Consider the following 15,738-nt stretch of genomic DNA (forward strand, 5'->3'; position numbering starts at 1 on the left):
AAGTCGTTGCCTTCCAACCTTCACCTTTAGTTTTCCAACCACCATCCTCTCCAGCACGATTTGGTCTGTCGTCTCGTCCAATTTCATTTCATTTCATTTTTACGTATATTATCACCCGGTTCGGATATCTTCCCCCCTTTCCCCGGTGTCCCCACTAATCTTAGCTAACGACCCTCAGCTACGTTCCGCTAACCTTGTTGAACCTCCTGCCTTCCTTACCCCACAGCTCTCCATTGCCGATAATCCTCCCCTCCTCTCTTTCACCGCGCAAGTCCACCCAGCTATTCTTTCGCCCTCACACCTCCGGTTCGGCTCCGTTACCTTTTCTCCGTCTGTGGATGGGAGCTCCCCGCTCCTTCCGACCTACAAGATGGTTCAGTCGCCAATGATCTCATGTCCGCTGAAGCAGACCAACGAAATTGATTGGATCCAACCGCTCAAGGACTATATACGCCAGAGCTATGGTGAAGACCCGGAAAGATACGGCCAAGAATGCGCAACCCTCAACCGATTGCGCCAAGATATGAGAGGCGCGGGGAAGGATAGTGCGACAGGGCGCGACCTATTGTACCGGTATTATGGGCAGCTGGAGCTCCTGGATCTGAGGTTTCCTGTGGATGAGAATCACATAAAAATATCATTTACGTGGTACGTGTCTGGACTTTCCGATCGCCCTCTTCTTGTTACTCAGCCCCCTAACATAAGGTATCTCGTTATAGGTACGATGCTTTCACACACAAGCCGACCTCTCAATACTCCCTAGCTTTCGAGAAGGCCTCGATCATTTTTAACATATCCGCCGTCCTGTCCTGCCATGCTGCGGATCAGAACCGGGCGGAGGATTCGGGCTTGAAAACCGCCTATCACTCATTCCAGGCGGCCGCGGGAATGTTCACCTATATCAATGAGAACTTTCTACACGCACCGTCGACCGACCTGAACCGAGAGACTGTTAAGACTCTGATCAACATCACCCTAGCCCAGGGTCAAGAGGTCTTCCTCGAGAAACAAGTAGCCGACCACAAAAAGGTCGGCTTCCTTGCAAAACTCGCCAGTCAAGCAGCTTATCTATACTCACAAGCCGTTGAGGGGATGCAGGAGTATGCGAAGGGCGTCTTTGAGAAGGTCTGGGTGGTTGTGGTTCAAGCTAAAGCGGCGCATATGGCTTCGATAGCTTCTTACTACCAAGCCTTGGCTGACAGTGAGAGCGGATCGCATGGAGTGGCCATTGCCAGGCTTCAGCTAGCCGAGAAGAACTCAACTGCTGCATTGAGTTGGGCCAAGTCCTTCCCATCATCCGTACCTCCCAATTCAAACCTGAGCGCTGAGTCGGGGTCTTATCTGTTGGACATCGTCAAATATCACCTTGCAACTGTACAGGCTAAGCTCTTGACATTCACCAAGGACAATGATTTTATCTACCACCAACCAGTTCCGAACGAAGCAGGCCTGTCGGCGGTTGCAAAGCTGCCTGCGGCAAAGGCCATCCCAGTCAGCGAGCTCTATCAGGGACAGGATATCCAGCGGATCATCGGGCCCGATATTTTTCAGAAACTCGTACCTATGTCCGTCACGGAGACAGCCAGTCTTTATGATGAGGAAAAAGCTAAGTTGATTCGGGCGGAAGCGGAGAAAGTTGAGACAGCAAATGGGGAAATGGCCGCGAGTCTGGACTATCTGAAGTTGCCTGGAAGCTTGAACATTCTCAAAGGCGGAATGGACCAGGAGATGACAGTTGACGATGAGTTCCGACGATGGTGCCAAGATCTTGCGGGACATCAATCTTTCACCAAAGCTTTTGACGGTCTGCAGGAGCGCAAATCGGAAGTGCTGAGCCAGCTGGATCAGTGCGCTAAGCAACTTGACCTGGAGGAAAGTGTTTGCGAAAAGATGCGCTCTAAGTACGGACCTGACTGGAGTCAGCAGCCTAGTGCAAGGCTGAATACTACACTACGCGGCGATATACGCACGTATCGGGACACCGTCAATGAAGCCAGCGCCAGCGATTCTCAACTCCTCTCTACGTTCCGACAGTATGAGTCGGACTTTGATGAGATGCGATCTGCAGGAGAAACAGACGAAGCCGATGTACTGTTCCAGCGGGCTATGATCAAGGCCGGGTCTAAGTTTGGCAAAGGCAAGAATGGCCATGGTAGCCCGTACGCACCAACATCGGAAGGAAGCCTGATAGACGATGTTTACGATGAAGGAGGACTTTCAGTAGCAGAACAGATTTCCATGGTTGAGTCCATTCTGAAGAAATTGAACTTGCTCAAGCGAGAACGGTCCCAGGTCCTGAAAGACCTGAAAGAGAAGGTATGTATATTCCCAGAAGATTCAATCCTCTCCCAGGCTAATATTCTACTTATAGGTTCATACTGATGACATTTCAAATGTACTCATACTGAACAAGAAGTCCATTGCTGGGCAGGAGGCGCAGCTTTTCGAAGCTGAATTGGAAAAGTTCCGCCCTCACCAAAACAGGTTGCTTCAGGCCAGCCATAAGCAAGCCTCATTAATGAAAGAGCTCACTAAAATCTATGGCGACTTGCTCCAGGACAAGCGTGTGCGAGCCGAACAGTCGAAATATGAAACTATCACTCGTCAAAGGAATACAGTCATGGCGCGGTATAAAAAAGTATACGATGCGTTCAATGGCCTGCTGTCGGGCGTTAGGCAAGCACAGACCTTTTACACTGAAATGGGCGACACCGTGGAGAGCTTGCGGAAGAATGTGGAAACTTTCATCAACAATCGGAGGTCGGAAGGCGCTCAGCTTTTAGGACAAATCGAGCGCGAGAAGACGAGTAGTGCGACAGACCAGGAGGATCGCGAACGGGAAAAGCTCAGGCAGTTGATGGAGCGTCTTTCCACAGAGCCTAAGCCGTCTTCTTCCTCCTCATCTTCAGGAGTTCCGGCGAAGGTGAAGTCTCCTCCACCTCCTGTCCAAACACCCAGCTATCCGGGTCCTGGCATATCTTCCCCGAAGATGTCGCCGCGTTATCCGCCTGTCACAGCACAGTCTCATGGACCCCCTCTCTCTCACTCCCCAGCACCTTATAATCAATACGCAAACTCTGGGGCCGGCGTCTCATACGTGCCGGGCCAGCCCTTCCAACAAGGGGCGGCAGCACCGCTAACTGAGAGTTATAACCCCATGGCCTATCCATTCCCCGCCTCCGCCTCGCCTCCTCCAACCCAACAATACTTTTCGTCGACACCCACCCCATACAGCGGCTATTCCAATCCAACTCCACCCACTGCACCCTCGCAATTTATGCCCCAGGGGTACGTTCCGCCTCCTCCGCCACCGCGTCCCCAGCAAACCACGTACCCCCCATCCACCGGACCCTTTCCCTCTGGCCCCGGCGGGTACGCTCAAAGCAGGCCGTACGGCTCGAGTCAGCATCACAAAGTGCAGTCACAATCCTCACAGTCGCAAGGCCAGCCCGCACCCCCGTCAGCTGATCCTTGGGCTGGTCTCAATGCATGGAAATAATTGGTTGCCCATGCGACAGTTGGATTATGAAGTATGATAGACTTATGGACCGGAAATTTGCATTCAGGCGTTACATCTACTCTTGTTCGCTGATTATATGCGCTAATGCTGTTTGTTTCACTTTTGTGCTTATTCTATCTTCGCGGGGCTCTTGCCCTGCGAGATATAGTTAAGTCTTGAAGCCCAATGTATGCATGTATATACATAAATCATGATGAGGAAAATGCAAACATGTACTGGATTGAACCGATGTTATCATAAGCAACGAATATCCTCCATTATATGCTGACATAAGAGGCCAAACTCAGCACACCTTGATATAGGACAGTGAAACCCAGAACTCCATTATTATACATGATATTGTACATGACATAGTAGATTAGAGACCTCAACCCAGATATACGGAGTATCCTAACACCCAGACAGCAATATAAGTAGACCTGAGCAAACATCTGCCGAATCCAAGATATTCAAAATATCAGACAACTCTTGGGGTTGTATCCTCTTTCGTAAGTCCGAGAAGAGAATTTATGTATCAAAAAAGAATAATTAAAAGAATAAATTAAGTAGGACCAGAAAAATAAAATCTGCGCCAATGGGTATCATAGAAGAGGGGACCAGTGCGAATGGTGGCAGAAGACTCCGAAAATCGTAGTATATCTTGTGCGGAGTGACGTAGGCAGCGATCGCCGGAGAACCAAAAAAAAAAAAAAAGTGGTCCCCGGACAGTTGTATGAGAAAACCCAACAAAACACCGATGTATCAACCAATATCATGAAAGAAAAACAAGATTGAGTATACGCGAAGAAAGGAACGACTAAGGTTGAAACCTCAGACGAAACTGTCTTCCTCTGCCCTCTTCGCGAACTTTGTACAAAAACCGCGCAATGGCCTCTTGCTCCGCGAGGCCGGCGCTATTGAAATGTTTGCGGACGGTGAATGCGAGGTGATTTTTGCTCACGCGGTCTTGACCGATGATATGGTTTAAGGCATTCTTTCCTTCAATTGCGCTTTTATCCTTAGGATTGTGTCCCGAGGGGCCTTTTGTGCCATTGGCCTTGCTTGCGATGTGGGGGGGATGTGTTTTTTTGGTGTTGGTCTGGGAGCCGTTAGTGTTCTGGTTTTGACGGAGATGAGCCCGTTGGGCAGCGATTGATGTAGGGGATAGAAGGCCGATTCCTTTGGAGAGGAGGAGCTGGGAGTATTCGGTGGGATATGCGCTGGGTGAGGGTATCTTGTAGGCATGTCGGTAGGAGTGGAGGAATTCGAGAGGCATCTCGGACCAGTGGATCTGGGGCAAGATTAGATGTTAGCAAATTTTGAAAAAAAAAAAAAAAAAAAAAGAAAGATAGGAAAGAAATAGCACGAGATTACTATATAGTATAGAAGAGAGATACACAGAGGTTATTTCTTGTATTTGGCAGTAGAATAACTTACTTTGGGTTGATTGTCTGACTGATCGCCATCTCCCATAGGGGCGCTGGTGACATTGGCGACACTAGCGGAAATCTTGACATGGGAGGCAGAGTTCACCACCGCAGAACTGTTTGCTGCCTTGCGACCTTTTACAGTGCCAGCCTTATGCTCTCTTGTGGTACTAGAGCCTTCGGATCGAGAGTCATCGTGAACGGCTGTCGCACGCTGCCGCGGGGGAGCCATGATGACAGCAGAAAGGACACAAGAACGGACGCACGAGGGAAGGGGAAAGAGAGCCGAGCCGTTTGAAGGCCCGTGAAAGAAGGGCAGGTTCTATTAGAGGGTCCTAGTCACAATTGTCGATATAGCTGAGCAGTATCCAAGAAACGTTCATTGTAGGCTACTAGTGAAGCATGAAAAAGAAGAACTTTGGAGACTATCGGGAAAGCGGGCAGACGCGGCAGAATCGTCGAGGCGCGACGACATCATTTCTGTTTTCGGTAATATTGCCGAATGTATAGCCGTACAGCGGCAGTTGAGAAGAACTGAACTGTTCTATGGGAAACAGCTCCAGCACCTGTGATGCTTTGCTATATACAGCCTGATCTGTGTATATGCTTGGTATAACTCCTCCAAAGCACTCAAAGAAGCTGCGAGTTGGCTGGGAAGTGATTCACGCCCAGCAACACTGGTTAGCCGGCCCTGTTAGATAAATATATTGATCTGATGATGATTCAGTATTGATTATAAACCACCATCTGGTCATTGACTCCGTTGCAAAGGTGACAACAGTTATACAGGAACTGGAGAAAGATACCGTTCTACTCAATTAGCGGGTCAGGCCGTAGCCAACTATATAGCCAGTCTTGTTCCTCGATGGCTCACCATCGTGTCTGGGTGGGATAGTATACGGAAAAGACCTTCCCATGGTTTCTGTGGGATCAATGGGCGCTAAGATTGCACGGCGTGGTTCAATCGAATGAAATCCCCAACCCAATCGAAATGGACGTACGGTTACTTGATGTGCACCAGAGCTGCTTCGATATATATGAAGGCACAAAATGGCATCACGATGCAGGCCTATGACCCCTAGTCACTGATGGCTTCTCCGCCTTCCACCAGATTGTATACCCAGACAATTGCATAAGTAATGCACATTGTTCATTCAGAGCCAGCATGTATTGGGCTAGGTGCCATAGCGCATACAGCAAGCCGAAGCGGCAGTAGTTAAGCGTAGCTGTACGTCGACATCAGACCAAATGCTATGGATAGCTGATACGCTGAGATTCTATCACAAGTTCTTCTCAATGCCGAGGGGTAGCAAGAGATGATACTTCACTACTGAGACCTGAGTCGTTGAGGGCATTTGCTTTCACGTGTCTTGACCAAGGCATGTGATTGAAGTGGTGGTCTTCTCGTGCCCTAATAGACAGGGATCAGTTTAGGTCTCTGAAATAGTTCTATGGATTTACCCCAACAATCAGATACGATGGGTCTGAGAGGGAAAAAAAAAAATACACACACACACACACACACACACACACACACACACACACACACACACACACCAAAAAAACAGATCATTGGAAATGTAACGCTAAACGTAGATAACCATAAATCAACTTTTTCTAGCGTCAATGGAGAAGAAAAAATTTTCTACCCCATCCTCACCGCTATCCAACCACAACGGGTCCTCAAGAAGAACGCCGAGACGGTAAAGAAGCAAGTGAATAAAAGGTCCGCAGAGGAAAACTTTAGTACCCATTAAAAATCGGACAGTGTCCATGGTGAAATGCCGAGGAACAATGGCATAGTGGGCAGCCTCACTGATTGATAATCTATATGGTAATGGAATAGAAAAGGGAAAGGAAAAAAGTTACAAGATTACCCAAAAGAGTAAACCCAACCACTGGATAGATCTCAGGTCAAACCTGGAAAAGGAAGAGCGCCGTGTCCAGTCATTCGGCCTCAGACCACCACGGGACTCGGGACGGACTCGGCAGAGGACTAACGAGGAATTGAGTCGGGTCGGAGATGCCGAGGGAAAATTGCCTCAGCGGAAGTATGAAAGAGCCTTACGACCGGAAGTTCGTTTAGTATGGAGTGATTGGGGGACGGATAGTGTGGTAAAAAAAAAAAATTCCCCTGACACGGAGCACCTACTCAGTACTGGACTAGTGTGGATGAGGGGGAAAAGAACTTTCACCGAGGAACCCTTTGGGGTCTGGAGAGGAGGGGAAAATTTTCTTTAGTGACAGTGGCCAGCGGTCTATTAGGGTCCTTAGGTAAGTTAATTTCTCCGCAATTCGCTGATAAAACTCCCTTTCGCAAGAGCGGCCCCCAGAGGGAAGAAAGTCCGGCATTCCCCCGAAATCATCCGATGGACCGTATCACTCTTGCAGGTATTTTGCCTCCGGCTTTTGTTCGTGCGAGAAGTTCTGGACTGTCAATTCTTCCCCCCCCCTTCTTTTGTCTAATTCTTCAAGTTTCAGTCGGCTCCTCGCTAATGAACAACTTAAACTTCACTACGTGGCATACGCTGTATGACAATTGTACATAAAAGCTAATAACACAATCCTATTGCTTGATGGCACCTCTTGTTTTCGTGATCTGAATATCTGCTAGTACCGAAGCCTACCAGGCTGAGATCCAATCAGCTCAGTCAACCATCCCTCCAGACGGGAGATTGTCATCTAGAAAGACGGCAGTGCGCGCCACTAAAGCAGGCCCCATGTCTCGACTCCTGAATTAGCTGCAAATCATCTTCCATGACGCAATCCGGCCATCTTCCGTGAAAAATGTGGTTCCTTTTTATTTTATTTCAATTTTTTTTTCTGATCTAATTTTTTTTTTCTGTCTCCAATTGTTACCCCCCTTGGTCATTGCCCCGCTATAGCGGTCAGGACGTAACACACATACTGTGCCACAGTGTATGGGGTACAACTGTTCGGTAGGTAAGTTAGGTAATAGGTAAAATAAAGGGATACCTAATTCGGGGCGTGTAACAGAAAGATACCTAAACTTCACGACAAACCCCATAACTTTACAAGAAATCAGGTCACAAATGATGGTTAAAGATAAGTCCAGAATGTAGAGCTGCAATTGGGTAATCTAGCGCGGATCATCCCTCTCAAGTGGAAAAAAAAAAAAAAAAAAAGACCATTCTCCGGACTTCCCCTCCTCCTCCTCTCCTCCTCAAATCACTCCAGATGTTGTGATTTGAACATGTGATTGGCATTAACTATCACAAGCTATCGCACGCTAGTACCTGATTGACTCCGGAGCAGCTCCCTCGAACTAGAGAGTATCGCAGTATCGTACAATCAAAGGCGAGACACAGACCTAGCAATTAAATTAATTTCCCCCCCTAAGTCGTTAGAATATGGAGAAAATTGAACTAGGATTCAGGGGAAAGCTCCATGCTTTTTGCCTATCTCCATATTCTATTCCCCCCAAGCTTTGACTCTAGTGACGCTAGTACCTTGCTAATTTATTCCATGGAGCATGTGGTTAAATAAGGACTTGTCAGGAAATCATGTGCCCCCCTGTAAGAACGCGAGGATACACATGGTATCTGATTGCAGAAGGCGGCAATATCAGGGTATCAGGAAGATCGCTTTACCTTCCCGGATTGTTCTTCAGGCGACGTGTCATCGGCCAACAAAAAGGGTACCAATCGGGTCGCCAAGCCTCACTCCCCAGACCATCACCACAATTGCCGTGATTCGGAGTAACCGTTGAATCAGGGGGAGGTAAGCAGGAAATATAAAAGATTAAATAAATTAAAAAAAATAAAAACCTCCTGAGTAATCAATGGGGGTAGTAATTGAAAAGATACAAAAGATTTCATGTCCTGGTAGGCACCAACAAATGGGAAAACCTCGGTGTTTTCCTTTCCACTCCCTTTTCCGTCAGGGCCCTGACGAGGTGGTATTTTTGGACCTCCTTGGATACTTGGGTAAGGTACGGAGGTAAATCAAGGACCTTTGGGGTTACTTTTACCCACTTCGGCTCATCTTACTCCGTATCGCTCATCCCCAGATAATGGGTAAGGTATCTCACCAGGTTAGCCTGAACCTGAAGCTCTTCTAATCAAGGGAAAAGTCCGTCGCTGATAGGGAACACGATATACCAAATTCCACCAATGACGATGTCAACTGGTCGAATTGGGTGTTCCAGCGATAGTACTCTTAGTAGTAGTAGGGAGCCCGGGCTAAAGCGTAATTGAATAACACCGGATTCCGGAAGCACGGCCCCGCATAACCTGGGGGCGGCGCCTGTGAGCCTGTGAATCGGTGATATCAGCGTGGTACGGCTGTCGCAATATGACTGGTCGAAAACTCCTGTTCCAGAAGCTTGTGGGCCCCCGGATCGATAGCCTTGGCGCCTTGTGGGGGCCTCGCAGTGCGTGTACGTAAGACCGGCCCGGTGGTGGCTTTTGCGCTGTCGCAATCTGTTACAGAATGTTGTATGCGTCAATATTACCAAGGTAATATACTACCCTGTATCAATCTATCTGGGAGACTCTATCAGAGTTCAGTAGTCTGTACCCTCGCAGAACCAACAATGTTCTGCTGATAAGCATTCCCTGCATATCATGTTCCTTCTAATCCCTGATAAAGGCTATAGTAGGTCTCTGAGTGACCTTGTGATATGCTATGGTGACTTCCCCGGATTTTACCCCCGCACATAATTTTGCCAAGCATCCAGCATGTTACCGTTGTCATTAGCGCTTGGAAACGGCAATCGGAGGAGTGAGTGCAAGATTGAGGTAGTAATGGTGTGTTGCGTGACAGGTTGCCCCTTTGAGGGGCTTGAAGACCCTTGATATACGCCAGTCATGTAGAACGAAAACGCAATTATTGATGGATCTGGCGCGTGCAGTAAACGAAATCAGGGAATTACTATAGTATATGAGGTAACATTGCCATCGATTTCCCCTCGAGCACGTCATGATCCTCCTCGGATTTATTTTTGGTAAAGATTATCGTAGCACCGATAGTTCACTTCAACAATATGTATGTCGCACAACCATCATGACCAGGGCGGGAGGTTCGCCATGGGGTTGCTGTCGAATGCGTGTGTAACATTATGCTTATGCTAATCCATCATGCAACTGCAATGTGGGGGTTAAACAGAGGTTAAGGCGCTAAAATCTGAAATAAAATAAGAAATGAAAATAAAATCAACAAAGTAAAAGAAAAAATAATAACCCCAAGATCCAAGCAGATCCGTTCTGAATATTTCCGGGGGTCATGTTGACATCCTGCCATGAACTCTCATGCGAAAGCTGGCTCAAATTGCTCCTTCTGGTTTGCGCATCTGTAGTATTGTCGAACATCGTCATTAGAGTTAGATCACCACACACTCCACAGTTCGGTGGCAGCCTTTTTAAGCGGACTTTTATCCGGAACTAAGCGAAAGGAGCTGAGCCTGTGCATGGAGCGTAGTAAATTGTCGTCATCTAAATTTGAGTGCTAGATTCGATCTCGTAATTGGACCTTGAAGCGCGGAGTGACTAGTCGGGCCAGAAAAAGAGAGAGAGAGAGAGAGAGAGAGAGAGAGAGAGAGAGAGAGAGAGAGAGACTGACGCGTACAATGTTAGATTACCTGTTCTTTTCTTTCCTTTTCTTTTTTCATTTTACCACTCACCAACACAGTGGTTGGTCAATGGAATGATCGGCCGTCTTCCTCAGCTGTGCATAGTACTGCATACGCTATATCCTAGGCGCCTGTTCATTGACATGGGGTGATCTGAATGACACCTGGTCTGGACTGGATCAACGTGTTTAGTCACCACGGGATGTACTGTACCTTCTTCAGATCGATACAGCCCTACTTGATCCAGATCCGAGACCGGAAGCCTGAAAGAAAGAGTAAAACACGCCAGCGATGTCGGTCTCTTAATTGAGGATTATTAATATTCCCATCGTGCGCCTTGGAAGTAAACTCAATGTCATCAAGGCTGATCGGAAACCTCCTGCCCGGGGTGATGTGTTGGACATACTCCGTATGCTGCACAGACTGGCCCCGCGATATGGGGTAATGTCTTCCTTGGTCTGATAGTGACTGTACGTAAACGGCGGTACCGAGGAAGGATTTTCTTATCTTAAAGTGGGGTAAGAAGTCGCCTGATGGAGGACGAGCAATGTACTTGGGAGGGTAGCAACGACCTACGGATAATCGGCTTCCAGAGAGAACTTGGCGGCTAAGTGATCATCAATCTGGAGTCAAAATTTTTTCTGGTTCCTTTTCCACTTTAGCACTTCAACTTCCAGGGTAACGGTAGGCAGCCGACAAATATATTGGTGATAATCTTCTCATCCCACACTCCCAAGATGGGGCTATCCGCAACTTACCCAAGTGGGATAAGGGATTGGTTGAAAGCGGGAGTAAATACCCAATTTGAGCGAAAAGAACCCCGAAACGAGGACGATTCCACAACCCTAAGAGGGGGCGATCTGTTGATAATGGGATGACCAAAAATCTGTGTGTAGATCACCGCCTGTGATCATCGCGGGGAAGATTTTCGTCAGTCCAAGAACTTCCCGTCAGATACGAGGAAGGTAAAAGAGGAAGGTCCTTTCAAAAGTATAGAATGAAGACTAATGATGAAAATTAAATTTGAATAAAATAAAGTAAAATAAAATCAAAAACCATCATCATCATAACCACTTCCATATTCTTCCGTGATCGCCCTTCAATCTTTCTTCTCTCAATAGTATTTTACAGTACTGTGCATATTGAAGTTGAGGTGAGCAGGCGTCCATTGTGGCTCTCAAGGGTGATGGGGCTTTTTTTTTTTTTTTTTTCCTTTGCAAAAGGCAAAAGATTGCCTAGGACTTATGCCAGAGGTCCCTCATCCTTAAAGATCGTGCTGGACTTTACGCGGAATCTCACAAGATATCGAGTGATACTTGACTATGCAAGAACCGTCGGCTTGCATTCTACCGAGTTGGCCAGTCAGTAGCCGTGGTTGAAGCTCGTGACAGCTGAAGCCCGTACGGGGTAGATTACAGGCAGTTGTAGGCAACCCGTCATTCTTAAGTCGGTCTCTCTTGGTCTCATATCATAAAATCATTGGTAATTAAATTATCAATAACAACAGTAACGAGACCGTGGCTATGCAAAACCAATTGCTCGGCAAAAAGCGGCAAAAGGGGGAAACACATCAGCCTGCAAATGCTCCTCTAACACTTGTGAGACTTAAGAAAATAATTTATGTGTTAACATGAAACCCCAAGTTACTTACGTGTCGACGCTACTAAGGTAAGTGGAAGCACTATTACGTACCGGGTACTGGTACCTGCGTGCCAACTTCATTGTACTCCGTACACCCCATTTGTCCCACCTTTTCTCCAGTATTGCGTGGTGGGGTGATGCTGAGGCTAGATACTGTGTAGAACGCTGGGAACTTCTCGGCATCCGGTCCGGCATCAGGTGCGAGATTAAAATCCCCCCAGGTAACCCTTGAACATGGTCTGTACACAGAAGATGTATTTCCCAAAGATAAGGGGTTAAGAAGGGCGACCACCGATCGTATTATGTTATGCATGGTCGTTGGTCGAAAATATTAGCTAAGTTTATGTGGCATGTCATGTGCAGCCACCAGGTGAATGCTGTTGGTATGTGCATACATTTTCCTACACCTTCAGCTTGTATGCGCACTCGTATTCCCAAGTCAAGGGTACTTTTGGCACCCTTATCTGGGCGTCCTAAGCAGCTATTCCACCCTCCTCTTTAATTTATGAGGATCTCGTCGCGACACTTCCTCCCCTAGCTTCAGGAACCTCTGGGCCATAGAGGGCGCGAACTCCTATCGGAGGCGCAATGCAATATCTGCTGATCGCAGAAATTTAACAGTCGAGTTTATCCTATCGGAAGGGTTCAAGGCATCCCATGATATCTCTCGGTCGATAAGTGGAGACGCCCGGTCCTTTCCCCGCTTAGGAACGTTTCTCTGATAACATTAGTAGTACTCAAGGTCGTGAATATGGGTGCATAACAGGCCAGGATATTGGAGTTGATTACGCATATCCTGCTGCATTTGATCCTGATGTTACAATCTATATTCTGTCTGTAGGCAGTATTGGGTACACTCGAGGAGAACCCGGTCAAATCAGGTGTCGTTACGTATACATACAATTTAGAGAATATTTATAGTTATATATGTACGTACATAATGCTAATGATAAATGATAATCAAGCTGTCCCTTCCTGATAGTACCTATGACTCTAGAATACTCGAAACAGTCCTTGCCACCGCGGGGTGAAACTTGTGATCGACCACTAGGAAACAGCTGAGACGGCTTCATGCATGCTGTCCATTTCCTCGGTCTCCTTCCCATTACCTATTTGCTGGACGATCTTTTCTTTTCGTCAGCCGTCTAGACCCTCACCTTGTCGTAATATTAAATAAATAGTTACAACCGAAGAAAAGGCCTCCTTGCATGTTGACGTTCATTGTTCTTGAAAGTTAAATCACACCTGTGTCGAAAGACAAAGAAACCCCGGCTGTGCTTCCCCAGAAAAACCAAAAGCCTTCATACGTAATCCCCCCAAATAATATACTTTCAGCATTAATAATGGTATCAGAGTGCCTGAAAGGATGGATTTTGTGGTGGCTGCGCTCGATAAATTAACCTGCAGCCAGACCGGCTGGAGTTGGCTTGCCGGACACCGTATCTTTCTTTATCCCGAAGGGGCTTGGCTGAGGGGCCTTGGCTCTCTCCATGTTCCCCAGGTTCATGGGGAGAAGAACCATTCTACTTAACTACTAGTATTATTTTCAGTTGAGATTATAGTGGCCTTAGTGGTCAGAGATAACCAGTCATAAAGCCCACAACCCTTCACTGTGGCACATCCTTATCAACAATGGATATGCTGGTCATGATGAAGAGAAGATAGGAATCATACACCATCTGGGGAAGTCATTCCGAACAGTGGTAGGGCAAGTGGACCTGGGGATTGCGGAGTTCATTTCCCAAAATTCTTCTTTTTTTTCCTTCGATTACTTGATTATTATCAATAATATTATGGTTACCAGTACTACTATTCATTTTTTTTTTCCCTCGTTTTCTTTGTCACCCAAGTTGTTGCTTTTGCTTTGATGGAAAGTGGTAGACAGGGTTTAGGTGATAGAAACACTAAGATTAGTCGACAGGTTGACAGAATTATCATCTATGTTAGGTAACCGTTATTCTGGCTGGACTTAATGGAAGAGACGTTACCATGTCGGGTAATTAGAGGAGGCAGGTGGAAGAAACTTGCAACTAGAAGCGTCGAGGGACCTTTTGGAGGCGTCGATTAGGGTCTTGTTGCCGCCTTGTGGCTGACTTGAGGCTTACTTTCGGCGATCACATCATATTTCCTAAATGAGAACACCGGACAAATCCATTTTTCGGGCAGATTAACCTCGCTTTCTTTGCTTATCTGGGGTATGGGGCAAGAACTGTTTATTGCCCTAACCTTGGTTCATTCGTTTCTCGAAAGTAGGGCGGCAGTTTCTTTTCTTTTTTATTTTTATTTATTTTAATTTTTTTTTTGTCTGTGACTCATGACACACCGACAGCTGCCTGTGTTGTTGTCATTACCCGCCTGGGGCGTCAACCCGGCTAATTTTCGTGGACTCCAGCTCAGCCAGTGGTTGCGCCAACAGCCTCATGAGGCCGTCTCGACCGATGATGAATGATGAAGTATTGGATCTCGCCCATCGTATGACTCTGGGCATAGCGCATCTCGTCAGCGCTTTTTGATATCATCAGCGCCTATGATCGGCTGAACCCATCACACCCGCAACGGTGGAATCTCTTTCATTCGACAGTGTTAGACCTCCCTACAAATATTGACTTATTTCAATGTCCAACCATTCATGGGAGACGGTCGATCAACTGGTCTGGACCGAGAGTTGATGTTCTGTCGAACAGCCTTTCCCCGGGTATGCCCCAGACATGCTGGGGAAGAGACCAAAAATTGCAAACACCTAGTCGCAGCATTCCTCGGAAGGCGTCATCACCTCATTCCATTATCATCATCACTCCCCCAAATGTTATCATTGTGCCCCGTCTTCTTGTCCTGTATATTTCCTGGTTATTGTTTCTTTAAACTTTCATTGCCATTTTCATATATTTCTATATAGTTTTTTTCCCCCGATTCCCGTAGTGTAAATCCCGCGGTCCGTTGGACCGGGTCAGACCTGGAGGTACTGTGTGGTACTCATATGACAAAAGCGACTTCCGTCACATGGGGATCCCTACGAAGATGAAGTTGATATGTTCTTATTATTCAATTCCATTCCACAATTCAATCCACCGCGCTTGGTCAACGGAGTATTCTCTTCGACCTTCCGCGATAGCCGGCTCGGAAGTCCCGTTACGGATTGTTCAATTTTTACCCCGTTACCTTACAATTCAATAATACGGGGCACGCACTTCTCCAGACCACACAAGCCATTTCTGCAGTTCCAGTTTCTACTCCGTAAATCCCTATCAACTCTAGTCCGCCCCACATTCTTTTTTTTTTTTTTTTTTCTTTTCCTTTTCTTTTTTTCGCTCCCGGTCAGAGTGATAGTGGGATTTATTACACACCGTGCGTGGTCGAAGAACGACACGGAAGAAGCCCCGGAAGACGCCTTCTCTAGGCAACAAATGATTATGATTGCATTTTTATTGTACTTGATACGGTAGAAAAGAGTATTGAGATACGAAAGCTAAATCATCAGAAAAAGAACAAGGGGAAATTTCTATTAGAAATAACAATAATAATAAAATAATTAAAAAATTTAGGGTATTCCCCACCCGCTGTAATCCTGGGCGTATCTCCAA

The 15,738-nt window shown here is 46.8% G+C and overlaps 4 protein-coding genes across 4 annotated transcripts; 2 read left to right on the top strand and 2 right to left on the bottom strand.

Moving 5' to 3' along the window:
* The first annotated feature begins 13 nt into the window (after positions 1-13).
* Positions 14-3,745, top strand: bro1 (putative signal transduction protein BroA). Its single transcript, XM_032067388.1, has 4 exons — positions 14-118; positions 179-648; positions 720-2,316; positions 2,372-3,745. Exons 2-4 carry the CDS (start codon positions 371-373, stop codon positions 3,497-3,499), a joined length of 3,003 nt encoding a protein of 1,000 aa, XP_031926294.1. The 5' UTR covers positions 14-118; positions 179-370; the 3' UTR covers positions 3,500-3,745.
* Positions 3,746-4,240: 495 nt separating this feature from the next.
* Positions 4,241-5,850, bottom strand: BDV27DRAFT_10525 (uncharacterized protein). The gene is made up of 2 exons (XM_032064377.1): positions 4,937-5,850; positions 4,241-4,790 (listed from the first exon to the last, which is right to left on the bottom strand). The coding sequence occupies exons 1-2, from the start codon at positions 5,156-5,158 to the stop codon at positions 4,317-4,319; spliced, it is 696 nt and encodes a 231-aa protein (XP_031926295.1). The 5' UTR covers positions 5,159-5,850; the 3' UTR covers positions 4,241-4,316.
* A 581-nt stretch (positions 5,851-6,431) lies between these two features.
* On the bottom strand, positions 6,432-7,261 carry BDV27DRAFT_130310 (uncharacterized protein). Its single transcript, XM_032067389.1, has one exon. The coding sequence runs from the start codon at positions 6,699-6,701 to the stop codon at positions 6,534-6,536; it is 168 nt and encodes a 55-aa protein (XP_031926296.1). The 5' UTR covers positions 6,702-7,261; the 3' UTR covers positions 6,432-6,533.
* Positions 7,262-14,463: 7,202 nt separating this feature from the next.
* BDV27DRAFT_130316 (uncharacterized protein) lies at positions 14,464-15,419 on the top strand. The gene has a single exon (XM_032067390.1). It carries the CDS (start codon positions 14,787-14,789, stop codon positions 15,051-15,053), a length of 267 nt encoding a protein of 88 aa, XP_031926297.1. The 5' UTR covers positions 14,464-14,786; the 3' UTR covers positions 15,054-15,419.
* Positions 15,420-15,738: the final 319 nt, after the last annotated feature.

Source organism: Aspergillus caelatus (assembly GCF_009193585.1).
Source record: "Aspergillus caelatus strain CBS 763.97 unplaced genomic scaffold BDV27scaffold_120, whole genome shotgun sequence".
NCBI lineage: Eukaryota > Fungi > Ascomycota > Eurotiomycetes > Eurotiales > Aspergillaceae > Aspergillus > Aspergillus caelatus.